Source organism: Podarcis gaigeae (assembly GCF_964106915.1).
Source record: "Podarcis gaigeae genome assembly, chromosome: 3".
In the NCBI taxonomy this organism is placed as follows: domain Eukaryota; kingdom Metazoa; phylum Chordata; class Lepidosauria; order Squamata; family Lacertidae; genus Podarcis; species Podarcis gaigeae.
This window is the reverse complement of record NC_139680.1, coordinates 84724518-84742745: the sequence shown is the minus strand read 5'-3', so window position 1 is coordinate 84742745 and position 18228 is coordinate 84724518. Positions and strand designations below refer to the sequence as shown.

The 18228-nt window shown below is 41.2% G+C and overlaps 1 protein-coding gene across 6 annotated transcripts in view; it reads left to right on the top strand.

The window, feature by feature from the left end:
* Window positions 1-18228, top strand: part of MDGA1 (MAM domain containing glycosylphosphatidylinositol anchor 1) — a 261863-nt gene that overhangs the window by 120482 nt on the left and 123153 nt on the right. For all 6 annotated transcript variants that reach the window (XR_014562498.1, XR_014562499.1, XM_083732247.1 and 3 more), the window contains exon 8: window positions 2099-2392. Coding sequence is in view for 4 of the 6 variants with exons in the window: in XM_083732247.1 (XP_083588373.1) it covers window positions 2099-2392 (294 nt within the window). In the remaining 2 variants the exon portion in view is untranslated. The remainder of the gene's footprint in view (window positions 1-2098; window positions 2393-18228) is intronic.

The window sequence follows — 18228 nt, the reverse complement described above, 5'->3', positions numbered from 1 at the left end:
AAATCTTTGTAGCAAATTTTGAAAAAGCAACCCAAGAATAGGAGTGCAAAGTTTAATCAATCAAACTGGTACATTTGCTTTAATCGCATGGCACATGCATAGGCACGCAGAAACAAATGAATATATCTTCCATTGGAGGAGCTGCGATTGATAAGTGCACCACAGTGAAGTTCTTCCTCCCCTTTCCAAATTTGATTAAAAAGGTCCTTAAAGAAGGCTTTCCACCCGGTCTGTGTCCAAAGGTAGCAGGTGGGTCTAGTCACTTCATATTTCTGAGTGAAACCATTGTGGAATAAGCATGTGTGCCGTACACATTCCTGTATAAGATCATCTTGGTAAATTGTGGCCTCACTTGTGGGATTGTACTTCTTCAAATAAAAAGTGAGGTACCACCTGTCTGGATGCTTCCCCGTGTTTTGAGTTTTTGTTTTTTAAGTATGCATATAGAACAATAACATCTCAAGGAGAAGACTTTTAGACTAGGCTAGATTTTGCTATGCAGATTGGCTCTGAGAGACCTAAAAAGAGAGAATCTGATTACATTCTTCCTCAGGGTTATATCTCTCAATGTTGTAGCTGAGAGGGGCAAAGCATTTGAGCAGCTGGAGTACAGGGCATTTTGAAGCATCTTTACTACCAAGGCCATCATTTGCACATTATGGAAATTAGAGCTGCATGCTCCAGAGAGAATTTCCATATCAGGATCCTTGGCAGTCCTTTCCTTCTCTCTAACACAGGGAAACGAAGAGGTGGCCTTAAATTTTCCTTTATGTGCTCTTTAAGAAACGTTGAAAGATTGCATTAAATGGCAACTCTTTCCTCTCATGGCCAGTGGACCACAATGGTGGGCTAAGAAGAGGGAAGTAATTCTGTGTTCCCTGTCTCTCTGGCTTCATCCCAAAAGTGAGGCCACAGCTTAGCAAGATGGCCATCCACAGTAGGAGGCCCTGGAGAGACAGCTTTAATTAAAAACTCCACAAATGTAATTTACACGTTTTTCCCTTGGAGAAAATTGTCTCCTGCCAGGTGAGCGTGTGCCAGCGGTGCTGAGCTGGAAGGGTGCAGCTCTGTCTTCGCACCGTAGAGAAGAGGATCTGATGAGATTCCTCAACCCACGGGAGACCTGCAAATTGAAAATTCACCTCCTTATTGCCTGGCAAAGTTGCCGCTGGAGATACTGGCAGCTGGAGCCAGCCTAAATATACTCTTAAGGCAGCTATGTACTCCATCTGTGTGTTATTAAAATAATCACACTCTCCCTTGCCCTATTATACGTGGGTCACACTGAGTCATCACTGGGCAGTGCAGGTTAAAATGACTTCAGGACTTCTGAGTTTCATCTAAGGAGGAATAATACAAGCCCTCTGGCACATGAAAGCATCAGTGTACTTCATATGGAAACAAAAGAGGCAGCTGGAGGAAGGAAATTTTAGAGAAGGAGGAGACATTTCTTTCTGTGATTTTCAGGTGTTCCATCCCTGGGCTTGGCAAAACTTGGCTTTTACAGAGGTAGAGGACTCAGGCAGCAGAGATGAATCCCAAGTTTCATCTTGATGGCAGGGGTCAGAAATCTGTAGCCCCACCACCCCATCCCACTCCCAAATGTTGCTGGACTACCTTGTCCCACTAACCCTGACCTTTGGCCATGCTGGCTACTGCTGATGGCAGTTGAGGTCCAACAACATCTGGAACCTCCAAGGTTCCTTCAAACTCTGTGATTCTGTGAAAGCAGTATATAAGTACAGCAAGTACTGATTTTTAAGAACATTTCCAAACTAATTGGAAAGGAGGATTCTGAGTAGAACCTAGCAGAAAAAGGAAAGCTCCTCCCTATGACTGGCAAAAGCCAGATATTTGCAAAATAAGGAATTGTGTTCATTTACTAGATAATTTAGTCAGGTTAAAGGATTTAAATTCTACTCTTCTGGGAGCTCAGATTTCAGCGACCCTTAACAAAGGATTTGGATTTTATTTTTTATTACCACCACCTTATTGCAATACACCCATTTAACCAACTCCTAAGTATTTTTGTTGCGCTAAGCAAGCGAGGTGCAGCCCAGTGTATGAATGGTCCTTTCTTGTCGTCTTCTCCCATTAGTGCCTCCATCCATCATGGTGCCCAAAGGTCAGTCCACCATCACTGTGCGCGAAGGCTCTAGGGCAGAGTTGCAGTGCGAAGTCCGGGGGAAGCCCAAGCCTCCCATCCTTTGGTCCAGAGTAGATAAGGAGGCTCCTATGCCCTCAGGTGCCATGACAGTGGAGACAAGCGACGGGAAGCTGCATTTGGAGAAAGTCACCCGAGAACTGAGTGGGACTTACAAGTGCCAGACAGCCAGGTACAATGGCTTCAACATTAGACCCCGGGAAGCCCTGGTGCAGCTCAATGTACAGTGTGAGTACAGCTGTAGAATTTCATTGCTCTTTGCTTCTATGCTAGTGTGCATCAGTGTTCTAGTTGCTTCGGAGGTGAAAGTGCATGCCTCTAGGAAGAGCATCTCTTGTTGGACCTAGTTGTTCTCTGTTTTCCCTTGGAATAACAAAATCCACATGCATGAAGAGTGCAATTGAGATACTACAACTTAAAAGAACCTCCATATGGTGAAATGATGCGCTTTCCATCATTTCACCAATGATTTAATTAACTCTTCTGGAACTGAAACTGTCTGCCAGTTCCAATCTCCTTGCTTGGACTCTTTTGGCAAGAAAGAATTGCTGTCTCTTCCCACCTCCATTTCTTTTTTTACTCCTTGGGTTCATCGGTGTGTCACAAATGACTGACTTAAGCATTAGATGTGAGCAGGTGGCTTTTATTATTAATATTGTTGGCTAGGATTGCTGTGGACTCATTTGCAATTGGATGTGCAACTCTGACTTTCTTTTTTCTTGTTGGCCTTGTGATGCCCTCTTGTTCCATAATAAGATTCTAAAAAGAAACCCTTGAAAACCGTGACTACCTAGGTGAAGTTTCGCTTTACTTCACTTAAATAGGGAGAACATATGAATTGATTTTATTTTGTAAACCCAGATAAGAAGTTGAGTTAACCCTGTTTCTGTGGTCCTTCTCATATCCATCTTCACACTACAGTGAACATGACAAACTGCAAACCATGTGCTCTGTTTACATTCACAAGTCATGGATGTTTTAATTTCAGGACTGTTTCAAAAATAATACTTCCTTTTATATTTTGGTATATTATGAGGCAGCAAGCAGATACCTTAGACTCACATCTGGGAGCATAATTTTAGCAGCGTTCCAGTGTTGGGTCAATGGCAGAGTCTGAAAGGCGTTTACTGGAGTCTGGTCAGATGCAGTGTAAGGCCAGTTTGCCCATGATGGGAGGAGATATTTAATCTCTGTGCTCTGGAAAGATGCCACTCAGTTACTCTCTATGACCTTGGATGACCCACGTTATTTGGGAGTCAGCCAGAAGGCAATGTGATTCCAAATAAGTTGCCTTCTGGTTGGCCCAGAACCAACTCACATTGGACATGGATCAGTCACAGCTGTAGCAAAGCAATATGTTTGGTGTGTGTGTATTTTAAGGATGGATCTTTCCCTAGCGTTCATAGTGTAGCAGCTTTCTTGATAGCATATGTGAATAATGCGCTCTTTGCAGGTGATCAAATGCTGAACCGGGCAGAATTTTTAATACCTGAGACAGGATGAAAGCAATTTGGCTCTTTCACTCTCCAGGTCTGGGATGAAGTCATTGCTTGATGTTATTAATGGGAGTGGTGAATTGAAGGCATGTGGTGATAACTCTTTTTGCAAAGGTAGCCTCCCATCAGGAGAATTTCAGGACCATATTTCCTGTGGAATGTAGGTGGCTTTGGGAATGAGAAGCTGGCAGGTGTGGGATTAAGAGAGAGAATGTTAATTTGCACCATCAGGCACCATCCCTGGGCTGCTGTCACCAAATAGCATGCTTACAGCACACACAGCATCGCTTATTAGAAACCAGCCGTTCTTTGTATGCACTCCCCCCTTTCTCCTGCAGAAATAAAGAAATCTGTACTGAAAACCTGGACAGAGCCGAGCAAATGCCCTCAATTTTGTTGTCTAAATCTCCCTGAAAAGCAATATCACAGAGCAAACAACTCAAGGTGCAGTTTAAAGATGCTAGGTTCAAATTACAATTGGATCCTGATGAACATATCTCCACCCCCCGCCCTCCACACACAAATATAATATTACCTGAGTGAATCAAGAAGAAGAAGAAGAAAACATACACGAAATGCAACACAGGCCTTGAGCTAGCATAACCCTTGCTCCCTGCAAGCCGTGCTTTTCAACTCAGGACCCAGCCTTTGAAAACAGGCCCCTGTTCCCCTTCCCTTCTCCTCTCTTTCATGCGCTACTTGCTTCCTGTTGTTAAGCATGGTTTCACGTCAAGAACAGAAGAAGAGCTTGCTGGATCAGGCCAATGGCCCATCTAGTCCAGCATCCTGTTCTCACAGTGGCCAACCAGGAAACCCCACAAGCTGGACCCAAGCACAACAAGAGCACTCTGTCCTTCATTTCTCAGCAACTGGAGTGGCAGCCATTGATTGCCTTATCCTCCGTGAATTTGTATAATCCTCCTTAAAAGCCACCCAAGTTGGTGGTCATCACTGCCTTGTGTGCTTCATTGGGTGTCCATGACTTCTACGAGGGAACTTTGCCCATGCCATATGTAAATTTATTAACTTAAATCATGCCACTTCTTTCGCACCTTTTATTTAAACTGAAAAGTCCCAAATGCTGCAACCTTTCCTCATAGGGCAGTCGCTCTGTCCCCTTGATTGACCTTTTCTGAAACTCTTCCAACTCTGCAGTGTCCTTTTTGAGGTCAGGTGACCAGAACTGTACACAGCATTCCAAATGTGGTTGCAACATAGATTTGCATGGTAGCATTATGATATCAGCAGTCTTATTTACTTTTTTTTATAAGATATTTATTAAAGATTTTCTTAATACAATAGAAAAAACAAACAAAATAACATATAACTTTACAATAGCCATATTTTCTTCGCTTCTTTGGACTTCCTCGCGTCTCTCGTTCCTGCGTTCCAAGTTTATCAAACTTTACCCAGCAATTTATCACCTTGTTTCAATTCTTATTTTATAATTTTCCAATACTGTGTCCCTAATTTTAGATAATTTTACCCAAACCTTAAAAGCTTAATTTTAGCATAATATTTATCCAAAATTTATCTTTTCTTATATTTTCACTTATCTTCATATTCCTTTCAACTAGCTTAATGGTGCCATATTATTTATAATCTTGCATCTTTTTGTAAATAGTCCTTAAATTTCTTCCAGTCCTCCTCCACAGCCTCTTCTCCCAGGTCTCGGATTCTGCCAGTCATTTCTGCTAGCTCCATATAGTCTATCAGTTGCATCTGCCATTCTTCCAGTGTGGGCAAATCTTGGGTTTTCCAGTGCTTGGCGACAAGTATCCATGCTGCTGTTGTTGCATACATAAAAAATGTTCGGTCCTTCTTTAACACCCTCTGGCCGACGATGCCTAAAGAAAGGCCTCTGGTTTCTTAGGGAAGGTATACTTAAATACCTTTTTCAACTCATTATATATCATTTCCCAGAAAGCCTTAACTCTAGGGCAGGTCCACCAGAGGTGAAAGAACGTTCCTTCAGTTTCTTTACATTTCCAACATTTATTATCAGACAAATGGTATATTTTTGCGAGCTTGACTGGAGTCATGTACCACCTATATATCATTTTCATAATATTTTCTTTCAAGGCATTACATGCCGTGAATTTCAGACCGGTGGTCCATAACCTTTCCCAGGCAGCAAACATGATATTGTACCCAATGTCCTGTGCCCATTTTATCATAGCCGATTTGACCGTTTCATCTTGTGTATTCCATTTTAACAGCAAATTATACATTCTTGAAAGTACCTTAGTCTTAGGTTCTAGCAATTCCGTTTCCTACTTTGATTTTTCCACCTGGAATCCTATTTTTTAATCCAACTTAAAAACCTCTTTGATCTGAGCATAATGTAACCAATCTCGCACTTTATCTTTTAGTTTCTCCAAACTCTGCAGCCTCCAATTATCTCCATCTTTTTCTAATATTTCCCAATATTTCGGCCATTTGGCCTCCATATTGAGTCTTTTCCGGGCCTTAGCTTCCATTGGTGATAACCACCTTGGGGTCTTGTTTTCCAATAAGTCTTTATATTTTGTCCAGACATTAAACACTGCTTTCCTGACAATATGGTTCTTGAAAGCCTTGTGACTTTTAACCTTGTCGTACCACAAATATGCATGCCATTCATAAACATTGTTAAAACCTTCCAAATCCAAAACATCAGTGTTTTCAAGAAGCAGCCAATCTTTCAACCAGCAGAAAGCTGCTGATTCATAATACAACTTTAAGTCTGGCAGGGCAAAGCCCCCTCTTTCTTTAGCATCAGTTAATATCTTAAACTTAATTCTGGGCTTTTTGCCCTGCCAGACAAATTTAGTAATGTCTCTTTGCCACCTCCTAAAACACTCAGTTTTATCCACAATCTGTAAAGTCTGAAACAAAAACAGCATTTTTGGCAATACATTCATCTTTATAGCAGCAATTCGGCCCGACAAGGAAAGTTTCAATCTTGACCAACCTTCTAAATCCCTTTTAATTTCTGACCAACACTTTTCATAGTTATCCTTAAATAGACTCAAATTCTTAGCTGTTATGTTTACCCCTAGGTATCTTACTTTTTTAATCACGTTTAACTCTGTCTCTTTCTGAAACCTTTCTGATTCTGAAGGTGTCAAATTTTTTTCCAATACCTTAGTTTTCTGCTTGTTAAGTTTAAATCCCGCCACCCGACCAAACTCCTGAATCAATTGTAATACCCTTTTCGTACTAGATTCTGGCTCCTGTAGGGTCAAAACCAGGTCATCTGCAAAAGCTTTGAGTTTATACTGTTTCGCTCTGACCTGAATTCCTTCCACCGACCGGTCCCCTCTAATCATATTCAAGACACCTCCAGGACCGAAATGAATAACAAAGGAGAGATAGGGCAACCTTGTCGTGTTCCTTTTTCAATTTTGAACTCTTCCATCACCACATTGTTCACTATCAATTTAGCCTTTTGTTCTGAATAAATTGCATCTATCCCATTCTCAAATCCCCGTCCCACTCCCATCCCTTCCAAGTTTTTCTTCATAAACTTCCATGAAATATTATCAAAGGCCTTCTCCGCATCTATAAATATTAACACTGCTTTTGTATTAATATTTGTTTGCAAAAGTTCCAAAATGTCAATAATGTTCCTTGTGTTAGCAAACAAATGTCTACCTGGGAGAAAGCCTGCCTGGTCCTTATGAATTACTTCATTTAAAACTTTTTTAAACCTGCTTGCTAAAATGTCTGCAAATATTTTATAATCCACATTTAGGAGGGAGATGGGGCGGTAGTTCTTAAATTGTGTCTTTTCAATTTCTAGTTTAGGTATCAATGTGATGAAAGCTTCTTTCCACGACTCCGGTGCCTTCTTCCCCTCCATAATTTCATTGCAAACCTCCATTAATGGATGTATCAGGTAGTCTTTCAATGTCTTATAAAATTTGGAGGTAAGCCCATCTGGCCCTGGAGACTTGCCCAGTTGCATATTCTGAATGGCTTCTTCAATCTCTTGTTGTGTTATTTTATAATTCAGGATTGTTCTATTTTCTTGAGACAGCTTTGGTAGACCATTCTTTATCAAAAATTGTTCTATCTCAACCTCATTTTGCGGCCCTTGAGTGTATAGTTGTTTGAAATATCTCTGGAAACACTTTCTGATCTCCACTGGATTCTGAATATTTCTTCCTTCAATCTCTAGATTTGTGACCGTATTTAGTTTTTGTCTCTTTTTCAACTGCCATGCTAACAGTTTTCCACAATTATTTGCCGATTCAAATGATCTTTGTTTCATTAGCTTAACTTTCCACTCCACTTCCTGATTTATCAATTTAGAATATTGTGCTTGATAAAGTTTAATTTCTCTCAAAATCTCCTTTGACTTCGGTCTTGATCTTAACTTCTTCTCACATTCTTAAATTTTCTCCAAGATCTCGTCTTTTTTCTCATTCTGTGCTCTTTTCTTTATGGTGTTCTGTTGTATCAGAAACCCCCTCATAACCGCTTTACTTGCGTCCCAGATGATTCTTTTTTCCACTGTAGTGTTCAAATTTATCTCGAAATAGTCCTTCAAAGCTTTTTGGGCCTTTTTAGTAATCTCCTGATCTCTAAACAAATTGTCATTCATCTTCCATCTGAAGGAGCCAGTTAGAGTTAGTCTCATATCCATCTTTACGGCATTATGGTCGGAGCAGGTCTTTGGGCAGATTTCCACTTTTCTTGTCTTGGGTGCCAGACCTCTAGTTATCCATATTTGGTCGATTCTTGTCCATGTCAGTTGGGCTTCAGAAAAGAATGTTCCTTCTCTTCCCAGGGGGTTCTTTGTCCTCCAAATATCAATCAAGTCCATATTGTCAGTCAGTTCAAAAAATGTTTTAGGTAGTCTGCCATCTTTTGTCACGTTTTGGCTATATGACTTATCCATGTTGGTTGATGCCACCCCATTCATATCTCCCATCATAATGATGTTGTCATAGTTCAGATAGTCCAGCATTATCTCATGCAGCTTCTTATAAAATTCCGATTTCCCCTCATTTGGTGAATAGATTCCTAATATCAAAAACTTTTCTCCTTGGTTTTGTATCTCAATTGCCAGAATTCTTCCTTGCTCATCTTTAAATAAAAATTTTGGTGACAGGCTCTCCTTTGCATATATCACCACTCCTCTTTTCTTAACTCGGTCCAAAGAGATAAATTCTTGGCCTAATCTTTTGTTTATTAACACTTTTCTGTGGAGCCTAGTCACATGTGTTTCTTGCAAGCAAATAATGTCCAATTGTTCTTTTTTCAATACATGAAATATTCTTCTCCTCTTTTCCGGGGAATTGGCGCCATTGATGTTCCAACTCAGAAGTTGCAGAGACATCCTGGACAAATCTGTTATTCCTCTGCTGGTGGTGTCTTTTTCTCCTGATCTTCAGACCCCGAAGGTGTAGGTGTAGGTGCAGGCGATGGTCCAGACCCTGAAGGTCTTTCAATCCCTTTCTGAAGGTCCTCTCCGTAGGCACTCAAAAATTTTTCTTTATCCTCGGCTGTTTTAATTTTCACCTTCTTTCCTCTGAATGTAAAAGATAATCCTTGGGGAAATTCCCACCTAAAGACAATTGAATTGCTCCTCAGCAATCTTACTAACTCAGTGTAGGTGGATCTAAGGTCCAAAAGTTGTTTTGGGATATCTTTATAGATCTCTGCTCTTCTATCCAAAATTTCAAGTGACTTTTCGTAATGTAGGCCTAGTATTTTGTCTCTTTCCTCCTTAGATCTCAAGGTAATCAAGCAGTCTCTGGGCCTGTCTTTCCTTGTTAATTTTCCAAGTCTAAAAGCAGTCACAATTTTAAAGTCCTTTTCTTCCTCCAAAGGCCAAAACTTGGAAAATTCTTTTGTCAGGAACTCAATTAAATTCCCTTGTTCAAGTTCTAATATTGACCTCAATCTCAAATTATTTTCCCGAGCCTGTAATTCTATCATAGACAGATAGGCCTGCTGTTCTCCAATCCGCTTATGCAATGGTTTTACCTCCTGCTTTAATTCTTCAGCTTTTTGGTTGGCTTCCTCTGCCAATTTTCGGTTTTCTGCGGTGGCTTCAAATAATTTGCCAATTGATTGTGCATTCAAAGTAACTTGTTCAGTTAGTTTATTAACACTGGCTGTATTTTGGTCAATCTTAGCCGTTTGCTCATCCGCTTTTTTATCCAAAGCTTCCAGTTTTTCAAAGATTTTATCTAGTACTGAGGTGGATCCTCCTGCTGCCATATCTTCCAGCAAAGGTTGCTCAATTCCTTCTTCCCCTTCCAAAACAGCAGGGACAGATGATCTACGCGGCTGTGAAGTTAAAGTCAAAGTTGTTTGTTTAGCTTTCGCTTTAGCCGCTCTTGTTTTCCCAGTGCCACTCATTCCAATTCTGTCTACTAGTCAAGGTCATACTGAGTGTGTTCCCATGGGAATCCACCAGCCCAGAGGGTAAACAACCAAATAGGAGGAAAGGAAAGAGAAAGCAGAGTCACATACAATTGTAAATCCAAAATCCTCTAGAGGGAGTTCGAATATATTTTGAGGGAAGAAGCCAAATTGTTAAAATCAATTGTTTAAAACTCCAATCATTCCGAAGTTCCAATACTTCTAAAACAATGTCCAAACAGCCATTAATTTCCAAAGAACCTTCAGTTTTCCTGTAGTTAGCAGAGTTGGTCTTAAAAGCACAACAATGTCTCTAGCAAGTGCTGGAAAAATGATTCAATATAACAGTTCCAATAACACTCAGCTTGTAGCAAACCAAAGTAACAAAGTGCCAAAGTTTGCAATCTGACAGTTCTGTTAAACAGGCAGTCCGACTGCCTGGGTTTCTCTGTAGAGTTGTAATTCCAAAAGAAGAGGTAGAGCACAGTCCATACTGAAAAGTAAATCACATAAACAATTAAGTCCTAAATCTCCATAGAAACTGCTCCAGTAGATGCACAGATTGATTGCTTTTAACGCCTCTTCAAAGGCTCCAAGCATCAAAGTCCTTTGCTTTAGATCTTAAGCAGAGGCGGGAGACGGACTTCCTGGTTGCTTTTAGCCGAATTAACAGTAATTTAGCCTCCAATTCTTTCTGTCTTTTCTTACTCACGGGTTGCTGCTTTTCGGATCGAATGTTCCCAGGAAAAAAGGTCAGCGCTCACCGACAGCGGCTATGCGGCTTCACTCCACAGAAAGAGCGATCGACTCACAGCACCGCGCCAGCCCTTCCACGCTCCGAAACCCCTTACGGGGTCTCTTCTCCGTTTCGGGGGGCGCTTCTGGTGCCCGCCGAGTCCCCACGACCACAGGCTTTCGCTACCTGTGGGTTTCCGATGCGGGTCTCCGCTTCGCCGTAGCGGACGACCCGTTTCCGCGGAGCTCCCCCTTCACAACTAGAAGAGGGCAGCCATTGCCGTTCGCGCCGCCTCCGGAAGTCTTATTTACAACCCCTAGGATGGGATTTCAAAGCTGTCACACATTGTACAAAGAGGGAAGATGAAAGGAGTGTGTATTCTCAAGGCTGGTTTCCAATCTACAAACAGGGAACCAACGTTGTGTTTCTACCAGATCACAGAATCGAGGCACCCATAATAAGGGATGGTTCAAATTATCATTTTAAGGTTTATTTTGGTGAAACTATCGCAAACAGAATTTATCAGCTCATGAGTGGATTGTACAGTGCGGTGTTTTCAATGGGCCTTTGAACTGCAGCTTATTATACCCCTAGTCAAAACTTGTTCCAGAAAGTTTCCAGGGATCTCATGGCGAGTTGTGATTCAAAGATGTATTGAAAGCATCCCAGGATAGGTTTGCCATAACTTTGATCTCACTGCATTGCAAATGAACTGAAATGGCTATATGAACTAGCATGCAGATTTTGGTCATTTCAGGGAAGGGCAAGCCATCGTACCCCTGCACAGTCTTGGTCAAGAGACCTTGCAGTTCCTTCTTTAGGACCATCTGCTGGATCGTTTTCAGAATCTTTCTGATCTTTAAAAGAGAGCCTCCTTATTTGGAAAGCACCGCAACACTCGGGGTCACCTCCATGCCCTCGTTGCTGGTCCCTCTCCTTCTCATGTGGGGAGTGAGGGGTTATAGACGGGTGCGTGCATGTGCTCCACTTAATTGAGCCACTGCTCTCCAGCACGAGCAGCTCATTAGCTTTATGACTTGCCCTGGAATTCTAATCTTGTCGGAAATGGGAATCGTGTGGTTGCTGAAGGCTCTCTGATGAGAGCGCAAATTTTTCCTCCGCTTGTTCTTTCCAACTGAGAATCTGCTCTGATGATGAGTGTGTGTTATAGGTATATATTTGTGCCTGTGCACGCTTGTGACTTGCTTTTGAACTGGCTCTCTTGGGGGAAAGTGAATTCTGGGTGATAATTTGGTTGTTTTGCTGATTTGTTCCAAAGCTAAAGTTGCAAAAAAAGAGAGGGGGGAAAAATCAATACGGCAGATCTGATTAGATGTCAGAACCTGTTTCTCTGTTTGTTTTTTCTTCTTCTTTTCCTTTTCCTTTCCACCCACCAATATATAGTTTTGTATCATGGCACACAAAGCTCTGAAATTAGCTTTGCTAGCGATACTGCTGCACTGGGAAGTGGGGGCGGGAGTGGGGCAGAGGCTTACAAACTTCTAATCTCTTGGAGATGGTTATTTGTCATCCATGTGTTTTGAAAATAGGAATAAATCACTGCACTCTACTTACAGGAATGAGCTAATGGTAAAATGTTCAGACTTTAGTTATGGTGGGAGTTTTTAGGTGTACATCTAGGAATTTTTATTTTAATGTGTCTGCCTAACAGTGTAAAATCCAAATGGGGCAGACGTGTTTCCAAGTATTTTTTAATATTTTTGTATTCATCAGAGATATGATGAGGAATGATTAAAGGAGTTGGGTATATTTAGCCTGGAAAAGAAAAGACTGGGATGTGATGTGATGTGATAGCCACCTTCAAATTTCTGAAAGGCTGTCACATGGAAGATGCAGCAAGTTTGTTTTCTGCTGCTCTGGAGGGTAGGACCAAACCAATGGGTTCAAATTACACACACACAGAGAGAGAGAGAGAGAGAGAGAGAGAGAGAGAGAGAGAGAGTAGGAAGAACCTTCTGACAGTAAAAGCTGTTCAGCCGTGGAACGAATTACCTCAGAAAGTTGTTTTTGAAGATTTTAAACAGAGGTTGGATGGTGCTCTGTCAGGGATGCTTTAGCTGCAATTCCTGCATTGCAGGAGACTGGGCTAGATGACCTTTGGGTTTCCTTTTAACTCTACAGGCCCTGCTCCTGCCTCTAACCACTTGACCTAGGGCAGGGCCTGACAAGTTTTCTAAGAACTTTTGCTGCTGCTACTGCTCAGCAGAGAGGGCTTCTTCTTTTAAATTGTTTTTTATATCCTTTTAAATTCTTTTTTTTAAAGTGTTTTAACAGTTTTTTAATGAGTTGTAAAGGCATTATGTGGGATGTGCCTGGGAGCAGAGGAGTGCCAGGCAAAACCCAGTTCCTTTTTAACCAGGCCTTTGATTGACATGCTATGCCCTTTTAAAATGTGGCTTTTTTGGAGGGGGTGTTACTGGGTTGTTGTTTTCATTTTGATTATATATTTTGTGGTTTGATATTTTGATTTTGTTCTGCGAACCGCCCTGAGACCTCTGGGTATAGGGCGGTATATAAATTCAATAATAATAATACGTACAATTCTTTTAAAAATATCTTTATTAATTTAAAATAAATACATTTATGAAGAAACAGACATACATACAAGTAAACAAACATACAATCAAACAAACAAATAACGGAAAAATCAAACAAACCACCACACTATAAGATACAAGAAGATTAATATAATTATCATCATATATACTCCTGATACTGAAAACAATTGTAAAACTTATAGAGAAGAAATTTAAAACTGACTTCCAATTAATCTCACTGTACCACTGCACAGTTTCTGTTCTCATCCTGAAACAACGTTCTTAACCAGAGGTACTGTTTCTGGGTTAGCAGAGTCTGTAACCTGAAGCATCTGTAACCCAAGGTACCACTGTAGGCATAAGGTGATCCTTTTAAGTAGACAGGTCCTTTCTTTAGGGCGGGTTTCTGATGCCTGCATTTTGCAGCTTGCATTCCCAACTCTAGAAAAGCTCTTCCCCTATAGCAGCACCATGCATCTTTCAAAACCATGCTTCTTTCCATCCTGGCTTCCCTCAGGGACTCTCATATAAAAGATTTCCTGAATTTCATGGGGCTGGCTCAGAGTACCCAACATCTGCAAACCGCACAGAGGAAAAGGTCCTCCCCAATCCTTGGAATCCTAATGATAAATTGGGATCAGCATGGCTATCACAATCCAAATTAAATAGATAATGTTGTTTCCTTTATTCTTCATAATATATACACAACTCCATGGGTGGTGGTATCGAAAACTGTTGCCATTAGTTTGGCATGCATTTTCCTTCTTTCTAGAATAACTTATTTGGATTACTTTCCCCCCTGATTTGTGTACCTGCTATAAAACTTTAAGGATGGGGATATGAGTTGTTATAGGGTATTGGGTGGATCCAGACTAAATTAGTTGAACTGACGTCCTGTTGAAATCAGTGGGATGAGTCATGACTTAATTTAAGTTGCATTGATTTTAGTGGAAGGCAAGTACAACTAACTTAGTTTGGTTTCCATCCAATCCTCTTAATCCACTAGTTAATTTTAACAATTTTTTAAGGCCGCAATCCACACTTACCTGGGAGTAAGACCTATTGTACAACAGGATTCACCTCTGAACAAACAGATATAGGAATGTGCTATGACTCTCTTTTATTTATTTGGAATTCATTAAACTCAGTGATATTGGTTTTCTGAAGGGGAAACTGGGGGGGGGGGGGATTCCCATGCAAGTTAGGGTAATTTACGGAAGGTATTTTACATCTGGTAATTTTCAGTTTGTATCATAAATTTTTCAGATGTCTTGGAAAGTGATCCAATTTAGCATGTTTATTTTTCTTGTATTTAGGAAGCTGCTAAAAACATTGAAATTGCGAAACTTGCCTAATATTTCTTTGCAGTTGGCATCCATTCATTGTTACCAATGAAGCTTTGGGAACTTTTATGTGAAATAATTATGCACTGGAAAACCCACTAATTCCCACTTTGCTGATTAAACGTCATAAGATTATTCCAGTTCAAGTTTTTACTACTTCTTTTTTTTTAAGTGTATAAAGAAAGCGCAAAGCAATTTACAGTTAGAGGGAAAGAGAAGTTTCAATCCACATTTTAATCCTCATTTTAAATTTAACCTACTTTGCTGCTTTATGTCTCACAAACTACAAACAACTGGGTGGGGGGAGGCAAAATCCAGGGCAACCCCATACCCTCCCTTGTCTGTCTGTCTTTCTGTCTGTCTTTCTCTGCTATACAGTTTTCTGTAATCTCCTTTACACAGTAGATCACACAATCATCAGCAATACATGAAATTGCTGTATAGATTCAGCTTGAGTGTAGGCCTCTGAGATGACATGCCTGAGTCAGCATCTTGACCGAAAACAGAGTAGTAAATCTTCCAATCTAAAGCATTTCCTCTCCCTGCATTGAGACAGGGAGTTGCATACAGCCAGTCTCTTCTAAGTTCCTGGATCAGAGCAGTCGTCTTCTCCCCAGTTTCTAACTTATAACAGCAGTCAAGGTGAGCAGAAGCTGAAATCAAACATTAGGCAAAATTGAAATTTCTCTTATATCAAAACATCTGTAGTTTTGAGAGTTTTGAGAGAGGTTAAAAGAATTAAAGGGCGTCGTCAGACATCCTTTGTATTGCACATTCACAATTATTATTTGTGCTCATGATGTTATTGGGGCAGTGACATATGATCCCACTTTCAATACTGCTTGTGCCCGCACAAGTTTCAGGGCGGTCACACTCCTTCATTTCCAACCAGTGCTTATCCTGTAAATTCCTACTGAAATCCTGCAACTTTTCACACCACATATGTTCTGCTTTACATTTGTTCTGCTTTTCTTGTGCTATAGCTCCTCCGGACAGCAATACAGTAGTAGCATCAGGGAAGCACCCCAGAACAAAACAAAGCAGCATAAATCTACCACCAATGCGCTATCATCAAGAACACGGTGCAAAAAACACCCACAATAAAACACCAGTTGTAGGGAGGGGGCTTGGTAAGATTAACAAGATGGCTTGGGGTGTGTATGCGAGATGGCATTCTCTTATCTTTGAGTGAACATTTGTGCAGTCTGACAAATATCTCTACAGCTGCATATGGTAAGGTTACCAAATTTTTTTCAATGAATCCGGGGACACTTATTGTTCGCTACGTACATGTGAATGCTGAGAAAGCTGTAAGTCCGGGGACTGTCCTCGGGAAACAGGGGCGTCTGGTAACCTTAGTATGTGCTGTTCTCTGGGTTCCTAGGAGAAAAGTGGAGTGGTTAGTGTGAAAGTAGGACTGGGGAGAGATCTATGTTCAAATCCCCACTCAGCCACGAAGCTCAGGGGATGACTTTGGGCTTCTCCAGCCCAACCCAAGGTTGTTATTGTGTTGGGCGGGGGAAGAAGAAGAGTTTGGATTTGATATCCCGCTTTATCACTACCCGAAGGCGTCTCAAAGCAGCTAACATTCTCCTTTCCCTTCCTCCCCCACAACAAACACTCTTTGAGTGAGGCTGAGAGACTTTAAAGAAGTGTGACTGGCCCAAGGTCACCCAGCAGCTGCATGTGGAAGAGCGGAGACGCGAACCCGGTTCACCAGATTCCAAGTCTACCGCTCTTAACCACTACACTGCACTGGCTGCTAGGTATGAAAACTAGGTATGCCTACTTGAGTTCCTTAGAGGGAAAGGTAGGACATACTGTAAATACAATAAATAAATACAACTTACAGCAGAAAAGGCATCAGAGAAGTACTATAGTCTCTTTCTTCTGTTGCTTAAATGAAGGAGGGGCTGGATAATAACAAGTAGCTGAACAAGGAAAGACCTGTGAATGTTGAACCCAGCTTGATATGCTTGAAGATGCATTGCACTCCCTGTGCTATAATTTCCCCATCTTTAAAGTGGAGATAAGTCTGACCCTTCCCACCAGAGGTTTCTGAGACTTAATTAGTGGTTTCAGAGCACTTTGAAATCCCTTAATAAAAGGCACACTAGATGAGGCAAGGTTTATTATTATTATAAACACCATCTACCAGACGCCTCAGGTCATGGAGTCACAAGTGAAATTAAACGCATCAGCCACCATGATGCATATTAAAACTTGTGGCAGGCAGGTGAGATTAGAAAGGTTTTTGAGGCCAGCCTGCAACGTTTCAGTATTGGAAATCGTCCCCATGGAAGGAGGCGAGAGGCCGACAGATGGCAGATAAACAGGATCTGAACTAGTCTATGCAGTGCATTTTATAGCCCATGAGATACTAACTGCGAACAGCATCCCTGTCTGGCATCCATTGTTCGAGTTGCTGAGCTCCTGCAGGGCCACTTCTGCAAAAACGGCTCACAATTGCACGGTAACGTAATTCCAGTATGCATTCTACATGGTCAGATGTTAATGTGTTTGTCCGTTTATTTGAACAATTCGCTTATATACCGCCTTTCTGCCAAGGCGCTCAAGGTGGCTGTAAAATAACGCCTTGCAATTTAATTTAAATGATACAAAAGAGAAAAGCAAGGCAGGAGAGGAAAACAAACAGATTTGGGTATTGTGACCATTCCATGAGATAGGTTGAGAAATGGAGGAGCCAGAGGGCTTTTGGTCCTAGCCAAGCAGATGCGGGGGGGGGGGGGACCTAGCTCTCACACCTCTCCTTTTGAAGTGATTATGGAATGGTGATTATGGGGAGAATCCCAATGGCAGCTGGTCCCAGTTAAAGAAGTGCTGGCTCATGGTTTCATTTCTCCTTCATATACAGCTAGTTGGAATGTTCAGGTTGCCATGGTCCATGATCTCTTAATACAGCCAAGGACACATTCTGGTGGGGGGTGCCATCAATTGGTGACTTAATAAAGAACATTTTGAAGACCTAGACCATTGTTGAAGAAGCAGCTATCATCTGAATTTAAAAATAGCTACTTCCCTTATTGGACACAAATACATTATATGAGAACGGCCAAATTCTTCAAAGATCCACAGAACTGTAGAGCCGCAAACAGTCTAGAGATCATTTATTCCAAGGATGACAATGTGGTTCCCCTCTGGATGTTGCTGGACTATAATTCCCATCAGCCCCAGCCAGTATAGCAAGTGGCACAGATGATGGGAGTTGTAGTCCAAGGGCACCGCATTGGGTCCTCCAGTTTATTCCACCTCTGTACTTAACTGTGTGTCGGAAACAGAGAGCAAAAGCAAAGTACCTCATGCTAGTGGCAGTTGTGTGATACAGGATATGTTTGATAAATACACACCCAGATAATTTAAGCCTGCACTTATTGCAGAAAAAGTTGAGAAAAATACTGACTTCGCAGGGGTTTCCCCACCCCCATTCATCTGCAAAACAAATGTTAAATAGCTTTGCGTAGTTAAATAATTGTACTGTATTAACATATTGAAAGTCTCTTTCTCAGCCAGTGAATGCTTTACAATTCCAAATATGTGACCACACTAGTTAAAC